Consider the following 21,616-nt stretch of genomic DNA (forward strand, 5'->3'; position numbering starts at 1 on the left):
AGCTTTTTCTCTGAAGAGAATTTAGCACATCTTCTTCTTTCACTCCTTTCAAGAGCATCACTTGGTCAAAACCCCTCATTTGGCTGATGAGATCATCTGTACAAATTAAAATACTGCAATAAAAATTAAAGAATTAAGAAAAAGTTACAGAGGCAAAGGTCTTGCTCATGAGACTGCATTAGCATGTGTAGTTCTCAGAGACTCTAGAATTCATCTGTTGTTGCAGTAAATGTGTTTTCTTCCTCTAGAATCTTTCTCCAAAGTTCCTGACTTCTCTCACAAATGTGTTTTAGTCTGTGCAGTGTAAGGCCTGGCTTCAAACCAATCCACTATCAATTCACAATTTATAACATAACATTTACAAAACAATGAAATAATGTACATTGGTGTTTATATCAACTAAACCAATTTCATGATACTTGTCTACTCTTAAAACAGGTGGTGTGTTTTCAAAAACATAATATTAAAAATGTCCAGTCACACTTTGCTAACATGCTGTAATTGTAATAGTAAAAAAAGAAATCAAGGCTGACATGACCAGTTCTGTGAGAGATCATCATAAAATGTTGTATAACACAGCATTGCTTCAACACACACATACCAGAGGACTTCTGTTTGCTTGAGCACAAGATGGCCATCTTCATTTCTCATCCTGAGCAAATCATTTCCTTGGTCTTCCTTCTCTTCTGTGAAACAAGATAATCTCTACTTACTCTGTGTGCAATTATTATTGCTCATTAAACATAATTAAGTTAATTTAAAGTAAGATTCAGACCAGAGCATTTGAGGAGTAAATGTTGATTAAAAAAAATATTCTAAACAAATGTACCTGGGAAGAGCTGATCATGGCAAGATTCGCTGAGACTCAGTAATAGCTCTTTTAGTTTTTAGGAAGGTTTGTGAGGGTTGGCTCTTGAGTGAGTTGTTGAGCTTGATATTTTAGACCTGAAAAAGAAGAACAGCATTAGGATTATCTGCAAAAAATCCTGTAAGACAGAAAGAAGGAAATATTATTAATTACGTGCAACTTGTACATTACACCTCTGTAAAGATGCTGTATAATTAAATGTTAAATGCATCCATTATTGAAAGCAAGTAATTAATAGCAAGCTATAGTCATATGAATTCTTTTGATATTGTCAGATGAGATCGTCCTGGGGCTTGTACAATATCATACAAGTGTTAAACTGGATTATTAAGACTGTGATGTGTTTAGGGATCATTTTTAAGACTTTGACCCTGTCCAGATACCCACACTTGCAGTCTTGGCCACTTGAGAGTGTGTGTACGTGACAGTGTGTGAACGAGACTGTCTTAATAATGCCAAAGCACAGCGTCCTTAACACACACTAAACCTCTCCAATACTGCTCCAGAGCGCTATACAAAGCTTAGTGTATCCCATCATGCATCATGTTTTGGAATAAATCGTCAGACTTTTTGCCGAGGTCTCACAAGAGGTCATGGAAAGCTGTCCAATGTACAGTATGTGAAATATTGATAATTAGTTATTAAAAATCTCTGTAAACACATAAGTGTCCCATAAGGCAGTGGCTCCCAATCCTGGTCCTGGAGAAGCCCAACACTGCACATTTGAGATGTCTCCCTGATCAAACACACCTGATTCAACTCATCAGCTCATCAGTGAAGACTCCAAGGCAGATAAGAGAGACGCCAAAACCGTGCAGTGCTGGGGTTCTCCAGGATCAGGATTGGGAAACACAGTCATCAGGTCATGAAAAGTTCGACACACACTTGTGGTTATCATGCTCACTCGAACACTAGGCCAAATACAGGAAAGACTTCAAATAAGTAATCAAGTGGTCAAGTGCAAAGATGGCAAGTGTGGGTATTTGGACAGTGCAACAGTTTAAGAAACAACAAATGCTGTACAAATTATAACAGCAGGAATGTTTGATAAAAGGGACAAACTATCACAGACTTACTGCTGCATATATCTGCCTCCGCAGCTTTCTGTCTTCTCCATTTCTGAAGGAATCCCTCTCCAGAAACACCACTGGGCTGACTGCCTTTACGTCTTTTCAGCTAAAAATAAAAAATAAAAATAATAAAAAGGGGAGAGTAAATAAAATTGAATTATATACAGAATGTTAATAATGATCTGTGAGCAAAATATTTAGATATAATATATATATATAATATATATATAAACTGATATGAAAGAACTGCAAGATGGAAAAATGCATGTTTTATTATTTATTTTTAATTGGATTTTTTTTTTTTTTGGATTTACATTAAAAGGTATTAAAAGCATGGTACAGAACACATGATTACTGTGATATCTGTCATATAAAAGCACATAAAAACACTAACATTACAGTGATACAAACATAGCTGGTTTGGTGATTATTGTATTGATTATTAATATACCATAGTAAAACTACAGTTACAGTTACTAATGTCCTGTTTACTGTGTTTTAACTTCACATTTCATTTATTACTATTGTAAGTGTCGTGATTACCATGATTTTACTACAAATACAACTTACATCATTGATCCTGAAATTAATAATAATATAAAACGGATCGAAGGTCTATGGCACGTCACGTGACAGATAGAGTTTAATCAGACTAATTAGCAGCTGTGTTCATTTATTTAAACGCAATGAAACTCAAAGACAGCCGCGGATGACCGATATAATACAGCGATTAAACATATGGCACTAATTTGATTAATAAATAAGACAGAATACATTTTATAAAAGGCATTAAAAGAGCGTATATACGACTACTCACCCAAACTGTGGAACTGATAGCAAGTATCGCGATGTGTGCTGAATGAGACTTCTTGAACGTCATTTCATAGCGATAAACATCTCATGTCCTCGTGTCGAATTCTGACGCCAAAAGTTTCCCATTGAAAGCAATGAAGGTCGTAGTGCTTCGATATTCGACGCCGAGAGGCACATTTGGCGTCATAAAAGTGACGCTAGGGGCGCTTGACCATGCTTCGGTTTTTGACGCCTTTGGAGTGAGAATGGGTTGATTCTGCTGTACTTCCTCTCTCAGTGTATAGCATCTGTACTGTGCATAGCATACAGCATTTTCCATATCTCTGGAGTACACGGATATTCTACATGAAAAAAAATCAGCAGAATACAACTGAGCAAACAACACTGGGGTGCTGTTTCCCACAATGCAATGTGATATTTTTTGGACACAAATCTGGTTTTAACATTTTTCTTAATTAACTGCACTACTCGTTGAATAAAATGTGTGAAGTGATAAAATCATGTGATCATTTAATGTCCTTTTTGTAAAACTTATCCATTTTCACGTTCAAACATAGCCTACAGTTTAAAGACAAAGCAAATAATCCAAAACATAGATGAATAATAAAAACAGACTACTAAAAATAGGAACTGAATCCCTTCAGCAATGCCAGTTCTTCAAACACTGATATAGACTCAGTGTTAAATAAGTAATGGAGAATAAACTTGCAGCTCTGAGTTCTGACTGGCCTGGCTTTTATCGGGCCATTAGAAAACAAAGTCAGGTTTTAAGAGTACTAAGCTTCCACAGGTAGGTTAGTCAGTGAATTTGACAATGTTTATTAAATCATCTAATACTTAAACAGCAAATTAAACTAAATATCATTAAATCTATATATTCTGTTTCGTGTACACACATTTCCTTCTTATGTTGTCAGTGGTGTCTGTGCAAGTACTTGATGAACCAGTTCTTGAACAACTTAGGTTATCGATACTGAAAATGACTGCTTTCAAATAATCTAATGAGACATGGACTTCTAGCGGTGAACTGGAGAAGCTGCAGGTGAAGTTGTGATAAAGGAAGCTCCAGGCACCTATTCTCACTCGACTATTTAATCTACCCAAGGGCTTGGAAACCATTTAATCAGGTCAATGGCCAAACCAGTGGTGTAGTGCAAGGTATAGGCAAGTATACTGCATATTCTTTATCAGTCGGGATTGAGTACACTTCTAAATCTTTTGATGCGCATCATTCAGTGTCTTGTATTAAAAGGATACTCCACCCCAAAATGAAAAATTGTCATTAATCACCTACTACCATGCTGTTCCAAACCCTTAAAAGCTGCATTTGTCTTCGTAACACAATAGAAAATAATTAAGATAAAACCTGGGAGGTTTGTGACTGGCCCATAGACTGCCAAGTAAATTACACTGTCACGGTTCAGAAAATTATTAAAAAGCATCGTCAGATTAGTCTATCTACAATCAAGACGAATTAAGCTTTTACGGTTTGGAACGACATGGGGGTAAGTGATTAATGACAAAAATTTCATTTTGGGGTGGAGTAACCCTTTAACATCCTCATAGCTCATAGTAGCTTTGTCAAACAATTTACCATTCAAAATAAATTCCCCTATGAAGAAGATAAATGATTTTTACTTAAGGAACCCAAATGTTGCACTCTATTCTGTATAAATTTACCTCCATGTAAAGACAGCTATAAGTGAATGATTCTCATCTTCTGCCTGGACGATAAAACGGTACCGATACTGTATTTATCAATTTATCAAGATGCGGTGTTAATGTAAGTGACATTAATGTTTTGTTAGTTTACTCTAGCCCACAAGATGTGCTGCTGCTCCGCTATTCATTCAAAATATTAGAGATATATAGAAGCTCAATGTGGAGAAGATAATGATAATGATAATGGTTAAAACCGAATCAAAGCCATTCACACTACATATATTCAGCATATATCCAGCGCATTCTTTTGACAGAAAAATATGACTGCTGCACTCACGTAGGCTGTCACACAAGAGATGTATAGAAAGCCATGCAAAGTTAAAACAGTTTAAAAAAAAAAAAATAATAATAATAATAATTAATTCACAAATTTGTGGAGTTTTCATACAGTGTATGAACCCTACGCATCTTCTGGACATGCCATTAAATATTGACTGGTCTCTGATGCTGCCATCACAAGGACTGGGGAGCAGAGAGGCTGGTATAGACCCCATAAGGTACTTTTTCCTTCTCTTTTTCACGGTCTGTTTCTGCTGGTTCTAGAAGAGGTCTATATTTATCCCGAGAGAGAAAGAAAAGGAGAGAGAGGGTGCAGTGACTGCAGGAGGCCTGTAGTGCTAAATACATCAATTCCCATCACTCTGTACCAATGTCCTGATTTCCTTACAGGAACACAGAACAGGGAGAATGTCATACCATTTAAATGTCTCTTTTTACTCCCATGTGTAGTAATCTTTATTCCAAATAGGCTATGTCCTCTAATACCAGAACATCACTTTGGAAAGGAAGAATGAATCAAAACAGTGAACGGGAAATCTGCCAAGTCAAAATAAGCCTTTGTGGATTTATGGAGGCGTTTAGCTAGCTGGGTAAAAGATGAATTTACAGATGTGTGCATACATTTAAACCAGTACACACCTACACACAGTACATACTTGCGCCTCCAGGTTTTTAGAGCATCTGAGACAAAGTGAGCGGAGAGAAAAGGAGAGGCAAACAGATGAAGACCTCCTGAGGTGGGTGTCATGTGATGCCACACTGTACTACGAGCCTCAGAGGGGGGAAAAAAACTCACTCTTGAACTGCATCCCAAATGACACACTATACACTGTGCACTCGTACACTATGTACTCAACCATGTAGTGCATGATTTATATGAGGTAATTTTGTCATTCATAATCAGAGTCTGATAGCCTCTTCCCCTTCATTACGTAATAAAAGCTGCAACAGTTGAGTGCATGAAGTATCCGATATTTCACACTTCGGTTTTTTTTGGGTGAAGTGCATCAAGTACACTTTTTGGAATTTGTTGTTTTTGTTTTGTTTTGTTGTTGTTGTTGTTTTTTTTTTTTTGGGGGGGGGGGTCAGTGTGCATAAGTACACGATTTAACTACTATCCAGGTTGCCATAGCAACATCAGTACACTACTACAGAAGCTAGCAAATCTCATGTTCATTTGAAGAGGCACAGAGGAGACTGTTGACAAAGGATTTGTTGAATAAAGTCGTTATTTTTGTTTTCTTCGCTTACAAACAGTTTTCTTGTCACTTCATAACATTACAGTTTAACCACGGATGGCAGATGGACTATTCTGATGATGCTTTTCATACTTTTCTGACCGTGTAATTTACTTGGCAGTCTATGGGACAGTCACAAGCCTCCTGGTTTCCCACTCCTTATCCTTTACCTTTAGGAAAGTACGGAAACCCAAAGAGGACATGCATTATTCTTTTATCTATGAAGTCAAATCAATGCCACATAGACTTGCAAAAAAATGTAAGTATTGGAAAAAGTGGTATAGCTGAAATGCAAAATAAAAGCAGCATTGCAAATAAATTAGTAGACATGGCCATGGACAATATGTGTTGCAAAATCATTTATTTTGCTCCGTTTCATTTACATTTTGCAATTCTTTATTTTGGTTTGCAAAGCGTCTTTTTTTCCGCAATACTTCTTTTTTTTTTTTTTTGCAATTCTTTATTTTGGCTTGCAAAAAGTACATTTATTTTAACCAACAGACAAGGAGCTATTTTAGCTTGACTGAGTCCTTTGGTCAATGAAAAAAAAAAATTAACCCACTCATCCATGAAAATGGATTTTGCTACCTCCAGAACAAAAGAAAACAGCTTATTATTTGACAGAACAAGTCAGAAAAGAATATACATAATGCATGGTCGCTTAGGGCTTTAAAGGCAAAGGATGTTAATAAAAGAAATGGATTTTATTTCACATTCAAGGCTCACACTGAGAAAACCCAGAGTAGACCTAAATGGTAATTTTCTCTTTCGAGTGGCCCTTCCATCCTAATGCATTCTCACAAAAATGCCCAAACACACACAGGCATCCTTGTTTATTTTTCAACACACATATTTCTGGATACACACACAACATCACAACTTTCTTTTCTCAGAGCACAGCCCCCCTCTCACCTCTCCACACACACATTCAAACAAGATCATGTAATATTCGCCAGAAGTATTAGCTGTGAAATTGGAAGCTGTCAGCGCACGATGAGCATTTGGACACACAGAGCTCACAGCTCGGCACAGGGTGTCCAATTATCCCCCAGCCTTCCCTGACATATCAACACACAACTATGCAAAACAGAGCTTTGTGACATTTTGGCAGAATTCCCACTGTTGAGGGCACCAGTCTGCCTAGAGAAATCTCTTACTCACATAGAGCTTCTGTTTATATTTCATCCTATACCAATGATGAACAGCATCAGTAACATTTGTTCATTTGCTTGGGGATTTATTTATTATGCATATAGACAATTGCATATGCATTTATTATGCATATACACAATTCATAATGAGGTATGCACTTTTTATTTTTTAAATAGTGTTATTAATTTATTAAGCTATTTAATCATAAGCCTACCTATTTTATGAAATGTAAATTTAATATATAATTAGAATCAAGCCAGGGTTGTGTGGATACAATTTTTTTATCAAACTCTTTTGGTTATAAAGTGTCATATTTTAATATATTAATTAATATATAATATTTAAGCAGGAGTTATAATAACGGGTGTGTTGACCCCTAGAGGTTAATGAGGGTACTGCTGAGGTCAGAACTTATTTTCCATACTGTCATAATGTTTGTTCATTTTATTTCTAAAAGACTGTTACAGAAAATTATATTTTAGTACTATTTACATACTGTGTGCATGTGTGTGTGTGTGTGTGTTTAATTTTTAGTAAAACCTTTTGTGCTTTGTCATTTTTATTAGTTTTTAAAATTGAATATTACTATTTAGGTTTAATTTGTTTTTATTTCAGTTTTAGTTTATGAATTTCCAGTTAGAAATTATAGTATTCATCTAGTTTATGTTTTTCATTTACTATTTCTATTTTATTTAAGATGTATTAGTTTCAGCTTTATTTCAATTAAGCTTTATTTTTTAAACCTAATAACAATCCTGAGAACATTTAACATTTTCATGAACAAATGTACATTTAACAGTTTTGTAAATAAATAAAGAGAGAGAGAGAGAGAGAGAGAGAGAGAGTGTTGCATGTTATCAAGATATCATCATCTGTGAATTGATTCCCTTTTCTTACAGTAGGACAGGTAAAAAATATTCCCATTTTTAACTCAGCTCTCCGCTGAGTGCCATTTAACATGTCTTTCAGTGTTTCTCGGTCTTCGTTTCTCTCTTCCTGACAGCATATCATCTGCTGCGCTCAGCTTTGTGTCACTTGTGAATGAATCTCAAAGGAGGAGGGGGATCAGTGTTGTGGAGATACCCCTGGGCTCTGATCCCCACCATCCTGCTCTTGCAGTCTTACACTTCAACTCAAAGAGTAGAGAAGCCTGTCACTATGCATACCTCCATGCATTAAAGATTACATATTAAATATTTACACAAGCTTAGTGTTTACATTGTGCTGTTGACTTGTGATGTGATGGAGGCAGCACATTGCTTGAAACATGCAAGATACTGTTTATACCAAAAGGTTTGGGTGAAATTTAAGGGAAATCTAAAGTTAGTCATTTAAAAATGATCATTAGCAGTCTTCTCTCCCACAGGACTGTTTCTAGCCTCATTCTGCTATTGCTGTTTTGGTGGCCATGACTCGACCTGTCATGCCTTCATCTGCTTCCCACTTCTCTTTATCTGCTCTCTTCTCTCACCACTATTTAATTTTGCTATCCATCTGTATCAGCTTCATATTCCTCTGATGGAAGTGCTGATTTTTTAGCAGTCATCACTCTTCAGTGTCACATGATTCTTCAGAAATCATTCTACTGTAATATGCTGTGCAAGAAACATTCTTATTATCAGTGTTGAAAATAGTTTTTGCTTAATATTTTTGTGAAAACTGTGATGTTAAGACTGTCACAGTCTTAATACAGCTTTAAAGTGCAAAACCACAACATAACTTTTTCCAGCTTTTTAAATTGTGCATACAATGCATTGTTACATTTCAAAATACTTTTAGACCCCTATATGTACATGCATACTGCATATTTCTGCACTTCTCATTTAGTGAATTACCATTGTACTCTCATTTCACCTTGTCTCCTCTTGCTCTATTTTTTGACCACTTCACTTCTGCATTTCACTTTTTGTACCCAGAGTCCTCTGATTCTGCCTGTCCTGGTTTCCTTTAATCTCTGTGCTCATGAAGAAGACCATATTGAAGGCCTCAGTAAATTACAGCTGCTCTAGGCTCTTTCTTTGGCACCGCAGGCCACCTTGATTTATAGTGCAGAAACATTGCCTGTTCTTCTTTCAGACGTTATCAAATAAAACACATACATTTTGTACGATATATCTCTTTATATAGTCTCAAATCATTTCATATCTGACTTTGATAAACGAAAGTCAAAAATTAAAGAATTATTCGTATTTTAATATGGATGTGTTCTGTAATACCAGATTGGCATTTATTTGTACTAGCTGAACATGCCGCACAAAAACTAAAGAAACAATTCAAACAGACGGGGGGAAATTTGCATAATTCAATTTGAACCTGATAGCTTTCAGACTTGACAGCCACCAGCACTGAAGCACAGCTCTCATTATTTGTAGTCAGATTAGCTGTGTGGCTGGACAGTTATTGTATGATGCATGTTTCATGTTACTCAGAGCTGAACATGGACTCAAGGGCCAGTTGAGAGCCCATCAGCAGACAGCATCTTCAGTTACATGGCAACAGGGAAAGCTGGTGACCTAAATACAAGACAGACCAGCCACATCAAGAAATGTAGGACGAAAACACAGCCACAAAAGATGAGCATTAATTTATGTGTTTAAATATGAGTGCAAAGGGTCTACTGTGAAACCCAGCACGTCTCTATAAAACATGAATAATGGAAGACCAGCTTATCTCAGTACACAAACCAAAGCATTTCAGGCTCTACTTACTACAAGCTGCCTCGGAGAAACTAGACAACAGACAATAACATACGTGCTATAGCCCAAATTAGAAATAATACGTAGACCATAACTGTACTAAAACAGGGTGTACTATCTTCAGATTTGATTCTAAGAAGAATAGTCACCATGAAAACTGTTTGTGACATAGATTGGATACCATACAGCCCTGTGGGTGGGTTTCTGTGGGAGACAGCAAGGAAATTTCATCCTGTCTTCTCACAAAATCTAAACTGTCATTATTCTGCCCAGCTACAAAAGACAAGCCATGAAACTCATTTGACCTGCGTTAACTATGAGATTTAGTGTCTGAAAGGTTAGATCTGCAGAATTTTTCCTTAAAGACAAAGACTTCTGTAGCTACCTTATTCTTGGAAATTTTACTAGATGGAGAGGGACTTTTTTTTTTTAAATCAAATTCAAATGATGGATCTTTTCTGCTTTCTTTTATCAGTAACTACAGAATTTGATTTGATACAATAATGGGGACACTGTTTTTCTAGCTGAAAAACAGACATGAGCAGGATAAACTGTGAGCTCTTAAGATGTCATCTATTTTTAGCCCCTGAAAAGTGCTTGTACTGTATAATAAGGACACAATGATTTTTGGGAGTAAACTAAGTAAAGTGGAGTAAAGAAGGAGGTGTTCACTGAAACCAACACAGAGCACAGTAATATGATGAATTAGTCTTTCCTGCTGCTCATATTTTGTTTGGAGACTTTCTGAAACGTCTTTTTTGGACTATACTCAGAAGATCAGCTCTTATTGTTCTTTTATCTACTGCATTTATACTGGAAAATTATATTTTTATCCTCCCCCTATCCTTAACCCACAAAGAAACAGTTCCATTAAGACATAGTTTAGTATATTCATTAAGCCGCTTTATCATGAGTGCTGTTGATTGTTCCACAAAGTAGTTAATTTCAGGTTTAATACTTGTGGGTACAATAAAAAAAAAAATAATAATAATAATAATAACCTTTTTGCTAGATCATTAAATTCATCTCATGCAATACAAACAATAATTAGATTAGCAAAACATTTATCTGATACCACAATTTTGGTTCACAGAGCATTTTGGGAACATTATTTTAAGTTTGTGAAAACATAAAAAAGAATGTTACCATTACATTGTTATTTGGTTTCCTCAAATATCCAAACGAGAACCAAATACTGTTATAAGGTAAGGGGAATGTTCTGTGTTTGGCTGTGTAGCCTACATGGAAGTGTATTATAGCTAAGGTAATATACAGTATAGTCCAAAAAAGAAAGTACAAAAGTTACTGGTGTTATACTTGCCTCCTTTTATCTAACTTTAAATGTTTTTTTTTTTTTTTTTTTTTTTGCATAATTATAAAACGTTTGCAATCCTGTTAACACCTGCACACTGACAAAAATGTCTAATGTCTTAAAAATTGCTAGTAAATTCACAAATATTCACAGAGAAACAACAAGTAACATGTTGCATTAAATGTGAAGATTAAAAAGTTTGAAATTGTAGGCCTGCTGTTGATGTTTTCTCGTAAGAACGTACTTCACGACATCATTTTGAGTGCACTTGCATTAAAAATGTGGTGTATACTAGCTAAGAACTAAACGAGTTTGATCAAAAAGCTGACTAATATTCTAAAATCTTTTGATTTGAAACTCGTATTTTGATTTACTTCTACTTCAAACTAAAGCTCATCAGTCCAGCAAAACATTCAGCACGGCGCTGCGTCCACCGTCAGATGGCGCTGTTGTCCTGAAAAACCTCTGGAGGTGTGACAGCTGATACGATCTGAAAATTTGTACATGCCACGGCTGGAGTGTGTGTGAGAGTGGGTGAGCGGACCATTCCAGCCCGTGTGTCTCTGTGCGCGTGAGCAGTGATCTGCTGTCATTCATGGGGATCATGTATGGAGATGGAGACCTGCTCGGACCCCCACGAAGGGACTGCACGTGTTACCTGGGACCCCCGACCACCTTGATTCCCATGTAAGAATTTTAAAAACCACATATGCATGAGTAGAGTATGTGTTGTGTTGATATGGAGCTTTAATCAGCATCACTTTTGAGTCGTGACAGATGTAGTAGCTGTGTTTCTATTAAGGGACAGAAGAAAAAAATCGAAACAAATACCAGTTAGAAGAAAATAAAAACTAACTATCGAGCTCGATCATTACGCTAATAAATGGCGATATAAGTGTCATGCGCATCTGGGTATTCTTAACGATTTCTTTTCATAAGAACAAGGAAGATGTTAGAATGCACAGTTATCTGAAAGTAACTGTCATTTTAATTTATAGCCTAACAAGAGGTCAAATATATTCATAGGAGACTAGGAGGAGGAAATAATTCCAGTTATCTTAGATGCAATGCAAAAAGCGTTAGAAAAATGTATATATATTTCAGGTAACTCCCTGTATAAAACTGTAAAATAAAGTTAAATTGTTAAAACGGGATTTGCGAAAAGCACCAAAAGCGGCGTTGACTGTTTCGGAGACGCGTCAGAGGAAGCTGAATCGCGCGGCTCGCGCACGCCTCCCGGTGGCCAAAAACTGCAGCAGTGGAAACTATATTAACTTATTTGCCATATGCTGTCAAGTCCTGATTCGGTTTCTTGTTTTTATTTATTTATTTATTACATTAGTAGATGCAGATTCACTCAGTTCTTATCTACATTATTGTGAATGTAACTGCCAGCCTCATTTGAACATCATCACCTAACACCATCATCAAAAAAACTGCTTCTGATTTGTTTGTCTGTTTTATTCAACATGTTATCTTACAAATGTAATTAAAATTTGTAATTAGTAGCCTATTTATTTATTTGTTTATAGCGCAATATGTTTTTTTATTATTATTATATTCACGTGATTGCCCAATCGTTATTATCACTGTTGTTTTCAGTATTATCATTTGTATTTAAAAAGAAAAAAAAAAAAGAAAAAGCTCTACACTAGGTATGATTTACTTTGAAACTCTTTTACTTTGAAATTGATTTCAAGTAACACATTGAATTAAACACATTATATATACATTTATATATTTAGTGAACTAAAAAATATATTAAATAGTTTATTTCAAATTTGTATAACTATACTTTCTTCTAAATGATGGCCTACTGTACCAGAGTTACACTGTATGGAGCAGCAGTCATGTCTGGTTATCATCTCTCAGCCCCTCTGTCTCGTCTGCTCATAATGCCAGTGGAGGGTGAGGATTCGTGCATCCACCCTCTTTACTCACCGAAACAAAGCTGCGTGCTCCGAAGCCGTTTTACACAGAGTGTTTGTGTTTGACAAACACCCAATCCTCTGTTTAAGGAGGTGGTCTATCCGAGTCCCAATGTAATGAGAGGGTCTGTTTATGTGCCACGCTGTCACTGGCACACCTCACACTCTATGTCAAGCGCTCGAAGCCAACGCAATTCCAACTTTGTGTTCTTGTCTTCAGCGGAATGCGTAAATCCCCCGAGGTGAGTCCCAGAAGGCTGTCCGACATCAGCCCACAACTGCGCCAGCTCAAGTACCTGGTGGTGGATGAATCGATTAAAGAGGACCTGAAGTCATCTCGATCAGTTGAGGACATCAACAGCGCATCCATCGAGGAGAGGATCTTGAGAATCACGGGCTATTATGGCTACCAGCCGTGGAATGCAGTTTATAAGAGTAAGCAACTCATTTTTACTAATAAATTGATTGTGTGGAACAGCTGTGGAAAACATCAAGCTGTTGAGAGTCTCCTAGAAGAACATTTTACATCTTTACATCTTGCATAGTAGATAGAGTTTAAACTTTGTCTTAAAATAAAAATATACTCAAATGTGACAGTTGTTGAGATGCGGGAATAACGTTACAAAATGAATGCCAGTAGCATAGATCGGATCATTGGGTCTTGGAAGAATTTGGGAATGTTTGAGTTCATATTTTAGACTTTTAGATCTCTGAAAGTCTGAGTTCAGTATTATTGAGAATTTCTATTTGCTATTCAGTATTATTTTTGATTTGCCAGCACTGACACTACCGGAAGAGAACAAACAGAAGTTGAACTGAATTGAGTTGTATGATGACCAGTGTTGGGTTAATTACCGTAATTCGATTGAAAAGTAAAGTAATTAAATACTCTTAATATGCAATTTAATAACAATTACTTCTGTTATAATTGCATTAAATAATATATAGACAGAACAATTCTATATAAAAAAAAAAAAACAGATTTTTAAAATGTTATGTTTGCTAAAATGTTTGTTTTTAACGTAACCTTATCCATTAAAATACTTTGGTTAGTTAAATAATAATTATAATTATAATTTTATACTATTTTCTTGAGAAAAATACAATCCTTGTTTTGTTCAACTGGTTGAGGTTGATATTGGATTTAGAAAGTAATTAGTAATAAGTGATACAAAACTTTTGAGAGAGAGTAATTAGTACAGTAATCTAACTACACTGCTGAAGATGTAATTAGTAGCTAGTAATTTATTACTATTTTTGGAGTCATTTACCCAGCACTGATGATGGCACTATTGTCTTCTGTAGAGCTGCTTTCTGAACCTAATTTGTTGATAATTGATATCAATACTGTTATTGATCTGAATTTGAAACAGCATTGAACTGACTCAAGCTCAGTGACACTACGGTCTTCTGTAGAGCTTCTCACGGCTGAAATGAACTTGTTTTATTACTGATGAACTATTTAACCAAATCTGAATCAACACTGAACTGACTTGAGGTGAATAATGACACTGTTGTCTTTTGAGATGTGCTTTAGAGTATCATTTGAATCGGTATCATATCTGAAGAAGTTTGCATCATTATTTCTGTCATTTTCCTGTTTAAGTGCTTTGAAGCTGCTTTGAAACAATGTGTATTTTATAACGTGTCCACATAAACAAGGGTCACTTGACTCGATCTCTGAAATGCTAGAATAGGCACATGTGAGATTTCCGGGGTCTTATTCTAAGGAGAAACCTCTGAGAAACTAAAGACTTGATACAATTAGGATGTGGTTTGTTTATTTTGGCACGCTGGCAAATTTATGCTTTTGTTACATGATACATTGAAAGTCTGCATTTAACTTTTCATTATTTAGCATCACAGTGGCCTCAAAAAGTACTTGGACTCTTAACCACACTTAAAAAACATCCAGGTAACAACACCAAATAATCGAGCGTGTGTAAACTTTTGAACAGGGTCATTTTTATAAATTAAATTTTTCTTTTCTTTTGTGTACTATATGTAAACATGTGTTATGTGAAATATCTTATTCAGGTCAGTATTAAATAATAATAATAAAAAAACATGCATTTTCAATGATCCCTTTTATTTTGGTAAAATAATTAACATTTTGCAATTATATATATATATATATATATATATATATATATATATATATATATATATATATATATATATATATATATATATATATATATATATATATGGAAATTGTTAATGCTGATTGTTAATGCTGTTAGAAAAGTATAAATCATATTTTTGCATCAAAAAATATAGAATCATGTTAACGGCACGGTGTTGTAATCACAGTAGTTTCTTGCACAAGAATTAACTTCACAAACTACTGAGCGAAAACGCAGAGTTTTCTTTCTTGAGTTGATTTGATAAAGTGCTGAGGTTTCCATCACTGTCAACCTTACAAGACTGTGATAAATGTTCTCAAACATACAAAACTGTGTCGGTTCCCTACCAGCACTGTAGAGTTACAATGCGGCCCTAAATCAACTTCTGTAAACACTTTCTGCCTGTGATTCAAATTTGTGTACTGCAGGGTGTAAAGTTTGTTGTAATATTTGTTATTGTCTTTGTGGTCCCATCAGTGTGAGCTGATTTTATTGCAATGATTATTTTTAGGACTGAGGAATTTAACTGATTTGGAATCTATTTTTAACCTGGGATTTAACTTCATTCACTTATCAATGCTTACTAAGGCAAAACTCAAGCCACTAATTATATTAGTGTTATGGATTCGAACAAACCCTTAAGACTAATATTAAAGGCATAACTTCCATAGTGTGTATATATATATATATATATATATATATATATATATATATATATATATATATATATATATATATATATATATATATATATATATATATATATATATATATTTTTTTTTTTTTTTTTTTTTTCATACTATGGAAGTCAATGGCTTCCCATAACTGTTTGGTTACCAACATTCTTCAAAATATAATCTTTTGGGTGAACCAGCTTAATGAAATTCATACAGGTTTGGAACAACTTGAGGGTGATAATTTTCACTTTTAGGTGAACTATCCGTTTAACACTTTGAACCCTAGCATCCTCATAGTAACAAGCTAAAAACAGCTTAGCATTGAGGAAGGTTGGGGCTTTTCTTCATATATTATCTTAAAATAAAAGTTGTTGTTTTTCAGTGTAACAGCTGATAAGTTATAATTGATGCTTTCTAAAGTATAGATCTTCATTAACCATCAGTCTAGCAGTACCTTAGCAACCACCCAAAATATCCTAGAAGTGCCCTGTCAACACATTAGCAGTCAATTTGCAGATACTTACAAAGCTTGAAGGCAGAACATTGTGAGCCTTTGTATCTTGTTTATTCATACCTTTGCAAGGTTTTTTATTTTATTTTTAATTTTTTTACCATGTTGCATGTTATGATTTGGGCATTAATATTGGAGTAGAGGAGAAGTGTATGAAAATATGACCGTATCGGTCACAGCTTTATTTGTAGGTGATATCCTTGACCAACATCTATCTATCAAATTTGTCACTCTCACCCTTCAGTCAAGCAGGATTTCATGCACTGAGAAAAAAAATGTGACACCAGAATTTGGCTTTGGCGCGGAAGGTATATCAGAAGACAGTAGCAGCAGGCAAAGACATATATTTGTTACTTAATGGTCTTTATATAGAATAGAGGGACACATCTGCTCCAAAAGTGGTTAAATGGGAGCTATTTAATATATCTGTCCATTAAAAATGACTCTCACATATTTAATTCACAGTATAAATTCAAAATAACAACAATAATTCAAAGAAAGAAGAAGTCTTCCCAAATAGGAAGAGCATAAAATGTGCAAGGAAGGTGCTGCTCCAGTCTGGATTATAAACAAATTGCATGAAAGCCCATCAGAAAGTAAATAGTTTTATCTTGCACCACGCTGGAAGTCGATTAACGCGTATGCGCATTATGAGGCATTTTCTCCTGATAACCCTGAAAAGAACTTAAATTACACTTTAAGTTTTGTTGGTACCAGAGCAATACATCGCATCTACAGGTAAAAGCAAAGTCTAAAAGTCTTTTTATTTTTTTTATTTTCTACCTTGTGCATTCAGAAGTCTGTAAGTAGTTGAACACTTTCATTAACATCAACAGAGTTGCAAAGGAAGAGGAGCTTTATACTTTTTTCCCCTCTGTAAACGGTGGGTTATGTAAGAGAGGCTCAATGAATTATTTGTGGCATGCATCTCCCACTTTGCTTCATCCTATGCTGCATACAGGAGCTTTGAACATTTTATTGAAATTCTACCAATTGCTGTCTAATGAAACTCTCTTTAGAGGAGAGATTATATATTATATACTGAAAGCTTAGTTCTCTAAGAATTTTATTAAAACTAATGCAATTCAAATGTGAATTATTTTCATTTAGTTTATTCAGAAAATGTAGAAAATGAGTCTTATTGTTCTCACATATGACACACATTATAGAAATATTGTCATAGATCACATAATGGAGTTAAAACTGACATGTAACGGCAAAGTTCATCCCAAAATTAAATGGTCTAATTTTTTACTAAAAATATTTAGTAGAATGTCTAAACTCTTTTTGTCTATTCAGTGAAGGTCAATGGGCCCAGTGTTGTTTTGGACACCACTGACTTTCTGAGACGTTTTTCAAAATATCTCCAATTGTGTTCAACAGAAGGAAATCATACAGGTCTGGAACAACATGAGTAAATGATCCCAGAATTTACATTTTTAGGTGAACTATCCCTTTAATACCCTATTTATATATTCCATATGTTTAATTATTCAGTTTCTTGAAAGATTCTTTTCATCACAGCATGCAACAGAAACCAGTCAGCCCTTTTGCACTCTTTCCACCCTTTTAAACAGACATTATTGTGCCGCGAATAACACTGTTTTTGATTACTGTCATCAGTTCTTGATTTGATGGAGTAGCATTAGCCTGTAGGTGAATTGAAGTGCTAATGTAATCACAGTCTTACGCTGTTGCTGTGGTGCACTTGAGCTCAGCATTGTCACTCCAGGCTACGCCAGAGGAAACCGTCCTTGCAATTAGTGTTCTGTGAGTCACTTTAGATAAAAAGCATTCACTCACTAATAACTAGCCTAACTAACAAGCTGATTAAATGCTGAATGCAAAACTCCATAAAATGTGTCATTAGCAGTAATGTAAACAAATATAGATGCAAACAGAAGTTTTGAAGTAGACAATTTAGTGCTTACAGTATGTCCCCAGTATCACTGAAATGGGAGACTGTAAGGTTGTTGTAATATTTGTTATAGTCTGTGTGGTCCCATCACTGTGAGCTGATTTTATTGTATTAATTTTTTTTTTTTTTAGGACTGAGGAATTGAACTAAGTTTTATTTAACTTTGGACCCATGAGACTAATATTAAAGGCACATTTCATCAAAAATTCAATAATTTTACTTGTTACTTACCTGTATGAGTTTCTTCTGCTGAACACAATGCTGATATTTTGAAGAATGTTGGTAACCTAAAATCAGCATATGTGTAGGAGGACCACCAGAGCAATGTATGACTAATAACATGAATCATTCTGAACTATAATACTAATCTGTTTGTTCTGAAATTATTGTGGAACTTTATGTCTTGGTTTTCAGTCGACCTGAATGATCAATTATAAACCAGTTTATTTCAATGCATCTTCATGTTGTGCTCATTATAGGACTGGCTTATATCTCTCAGCTCATATGATGTTAAATGGTTCATGGCTAAAAATGAAACCGCAAAAAATTGTCTCAGATAAGATTAACTTGTACCGTCATGAATTATGTACTGAGTTCTGGAGGGGATAGACTGGGAAAAGATTATGAATTCATGTCTGTCCAGCATCTTGGGGCATGATCTGCTGCCATATAGAGAGATAGAGAGCTCATGCTCGTATGGCGTGTTTGTCCATTGATTGGATTCTCCAAAAGTTCCAGCTCTGCTCTAAACGAGGTCAGACTGATCCCCAATGAAGAGCCTCAGTCTCTCTCACACAATCACACATACACTCCTCACTTTGTTTTTTCACACTGCTTATCAGTCAATTGTGTTTATTTTTCTAAGTAGCAAAGTGCTAAACAGGAAAGAAAGTTTGTAGTATTCCTAGCTGCCACTGTGTGAAAATACAAAAGTTTGGTGTGCGTCAACCAAGATTCATTTTATGCAGAGTATTGTATCGGAGAAGAGAATGAAAACAAACGAGCTGAAAAGATGCAGAATGTGCATTTACCTCTTCTCATCTTTCTAGGGAGCTTTGTGAGCTTGGAAATGGTGTTATTTATATGCACATATGGATTTTTTCCCAACAGAGGCTTTGGATCAAATAAAGTTCACAATCATCAGAGGTGTGGGTTTGAACCCTGGGCTTTGTCAGTGATCAAGGCTGGACTGGTAATCGGGTATACTGGGCATTTTCCTGGTGGGCCGACACACACAAGAATGTTTTTATTTTGTTCTTTTTTTGTTTTTGCTGAGGACCATCACACAGGGAAAGTGAGCAGCCAGTGGCCCATTGGTTTGTTTCCTGTATTGACAGTGTAAACACCCAATCACAATGCGCTATAGACGAAGCGATGAAGTATTTTGCTCTGCCTATATAAAGATCGCTTCATCCCAACTTTTTCCTCGTTGGCTTTTCCCATGTTTTCACAGCAGCATTATTAAAAACAGTCTTGCTCTCCAATAAAAATGCGGGCCAGATAGTCAAGCAGGAGGAGAAGAAGAGCGTTGTTGAATCGGTAGTTGTGCTTGATAGAAAAATTTTAACATTTTGATTAATCATCAGTTAAATGATCTTGCAATATCTAAAATATATATTTTAAATGCAAGTCCAGACAGACAGAAAGACAGAGAGATAGAAAGATAGATGTGAACACAACATCAATCTATGCTGAAAACTGTTGCTAAAATTGGCTCTCTGTGTCTTTTTGATTTATAACCTAACCTGAAAACACTCTCACACACTATGTGGGTGGTTAAACCCTCCTGCTGGGCCGTCTGTTTGATGGTTACCAGGAAAGAATGACAGTCATCTCAGAAAGGTCAGCTAGGTGCTAGAAAACCCAAACCCATGGAAGTACATTCAGGATAAAGCCGTGGGAGAGATTTCAGAAAAGAGAGGATGAGGAGTTTCTCTTTCTGTCCCAGTGTATCTCTCTTTCATGTGCACAGACACTTAATGTTCCATAGTCATAGTTACAACCATAGTTTTGTCAGATACAACTGCCTGCTTGTGAAAAGATAGATATCAATTGCTTGCTCTTTTCAGAATAAAAATAAAATACCTCATGAACGAATGTATGCCATGAATGTTCTTTCAAAAGATAAATAACCATTTATGGTATTATGAAAAATACCAGGGCAGTCTAAAAATACAGATTTTTCAAATAACTGCGATGTTCATTTCAGCTTTCAACATCTGATTTAAAGGTCTGCTTTCTTTAGTAGATGCATGGGAATTAGTGTTTAATAATATTTGTATTACACCATACACAAAATGGACAAACAATACACTTTTTATCGCTATTCAGTTGTAAGTGAATATGCCCTCTGTAAAGTAAAAACATTTAGTACATTTGGAACGTTTTAGTCTTAAAGCATGTTATGCATTGAAATATTCTTTATTAATCTATATGAAGGAATATAACACTGAATCAGAAATTCTAATAATAGTAAAAAACAGTGCAGATTCCCAGCCTTAGTAACTTGTTGATTCCATAGATATCGACATTCTTTATGCTCAGGTACAAGTAAAATTATACTCACTAAAGTGTAAAGCACAAACATTACTGCTGCTTGCATTAAGAAAAACGGAATAGTACAACTTTTTCCTTGACACTACTGTGAGAGGGAGTACTGTGGAACATTTGCAATAATTTTGCCTAAAAATGAAACCACTTCAGAAAGAATTAGAAACTAATGATTTGGTCTCTGATCAAATACTTTTCTCTGATGAAAACACATGAGAAGTTCTAGAAAGTTTTGTTCAGATGGTTCTTGAGTGAATTTTAGAATGTGGATGAACTTTAAATAAATACCTGCTTTACTTTCAGCATTTTTTTGTTTTTGCTTTCTGTCGGTTTCCATCTTTTTCTTGCATTCATGGGAGAATGATGGATGGATGATTACTTGATTACCTATAACAAAGTGCAAAGTGCAACTAGCTATTTCGGAGTATTCAAGAAGGTTTTGTTGAAAGGATACTGTAATTTGCAATAGACTAGTGGATTTAGTGATGCTCACAACAACAACAACATCATATCTATGTATTGCTATGTCTATCGTTCTAGCATTCGTTCTATCAATTTATATTGTTCTGTCATTCTAAATAACTCTGTGCATAAGGCCTATAAATATTAAAACTTGTAGACTTTTTACACTTGTATATTTTGTCAACCATTTTAGTCACAGTCTGGATTCCTGCATATACAGTAGGTGAATACAGCTCACAAAACATCTTTCTACCTTATTTATTGAACCAACCGTGTAAATATTTTAACCTGTCC

At 35.2% G+C, this 21,616-nt stretch overlaps 1 protein-coding gene across 1 annotated transcript in view; it reads left to right on the forward strand.

Moving 5' to 3' along the window:
* Positions 1-11,655: 11,655 nt before the first annotated feature.
* Positions 11,656-21,616, forward strand: part of LOC113073459 (putative thiamine transporter SLC35F3) — a 42,960-nt gene continuing 32,999 nt past the window's right edge. The window contains exons 1-2 of the mRNA XM_026246358.1: positions 11,656-11,837; positions 13,299-13,513. Of these exons, the coding sequence (XP_026102143.1) occupies positions 11,746-11,837; positions 13,299-13,513 (307 nt within the window). The 5' untranslated portion in view covers positions 11,656-11,745. The remainder of the gene's footprint in view (positions 11,838-13,298; positions 13,514-21,616) is intronic.

Source organism: Carassius auratus, unplaced genomic scaffold (genome assembly GCF_003368295.1).
Source record: "Carassius auratus strain Wakin unplaced genomic scaffold, ASM336829v1 scaf_tig00012169, whole genome shotgun sequence".
NCBI lineage: Eukaryota > Metazoa > Chordata > Actinopteri > Cypriniformes > Cyprinidae > Carassius > Carassius auratus.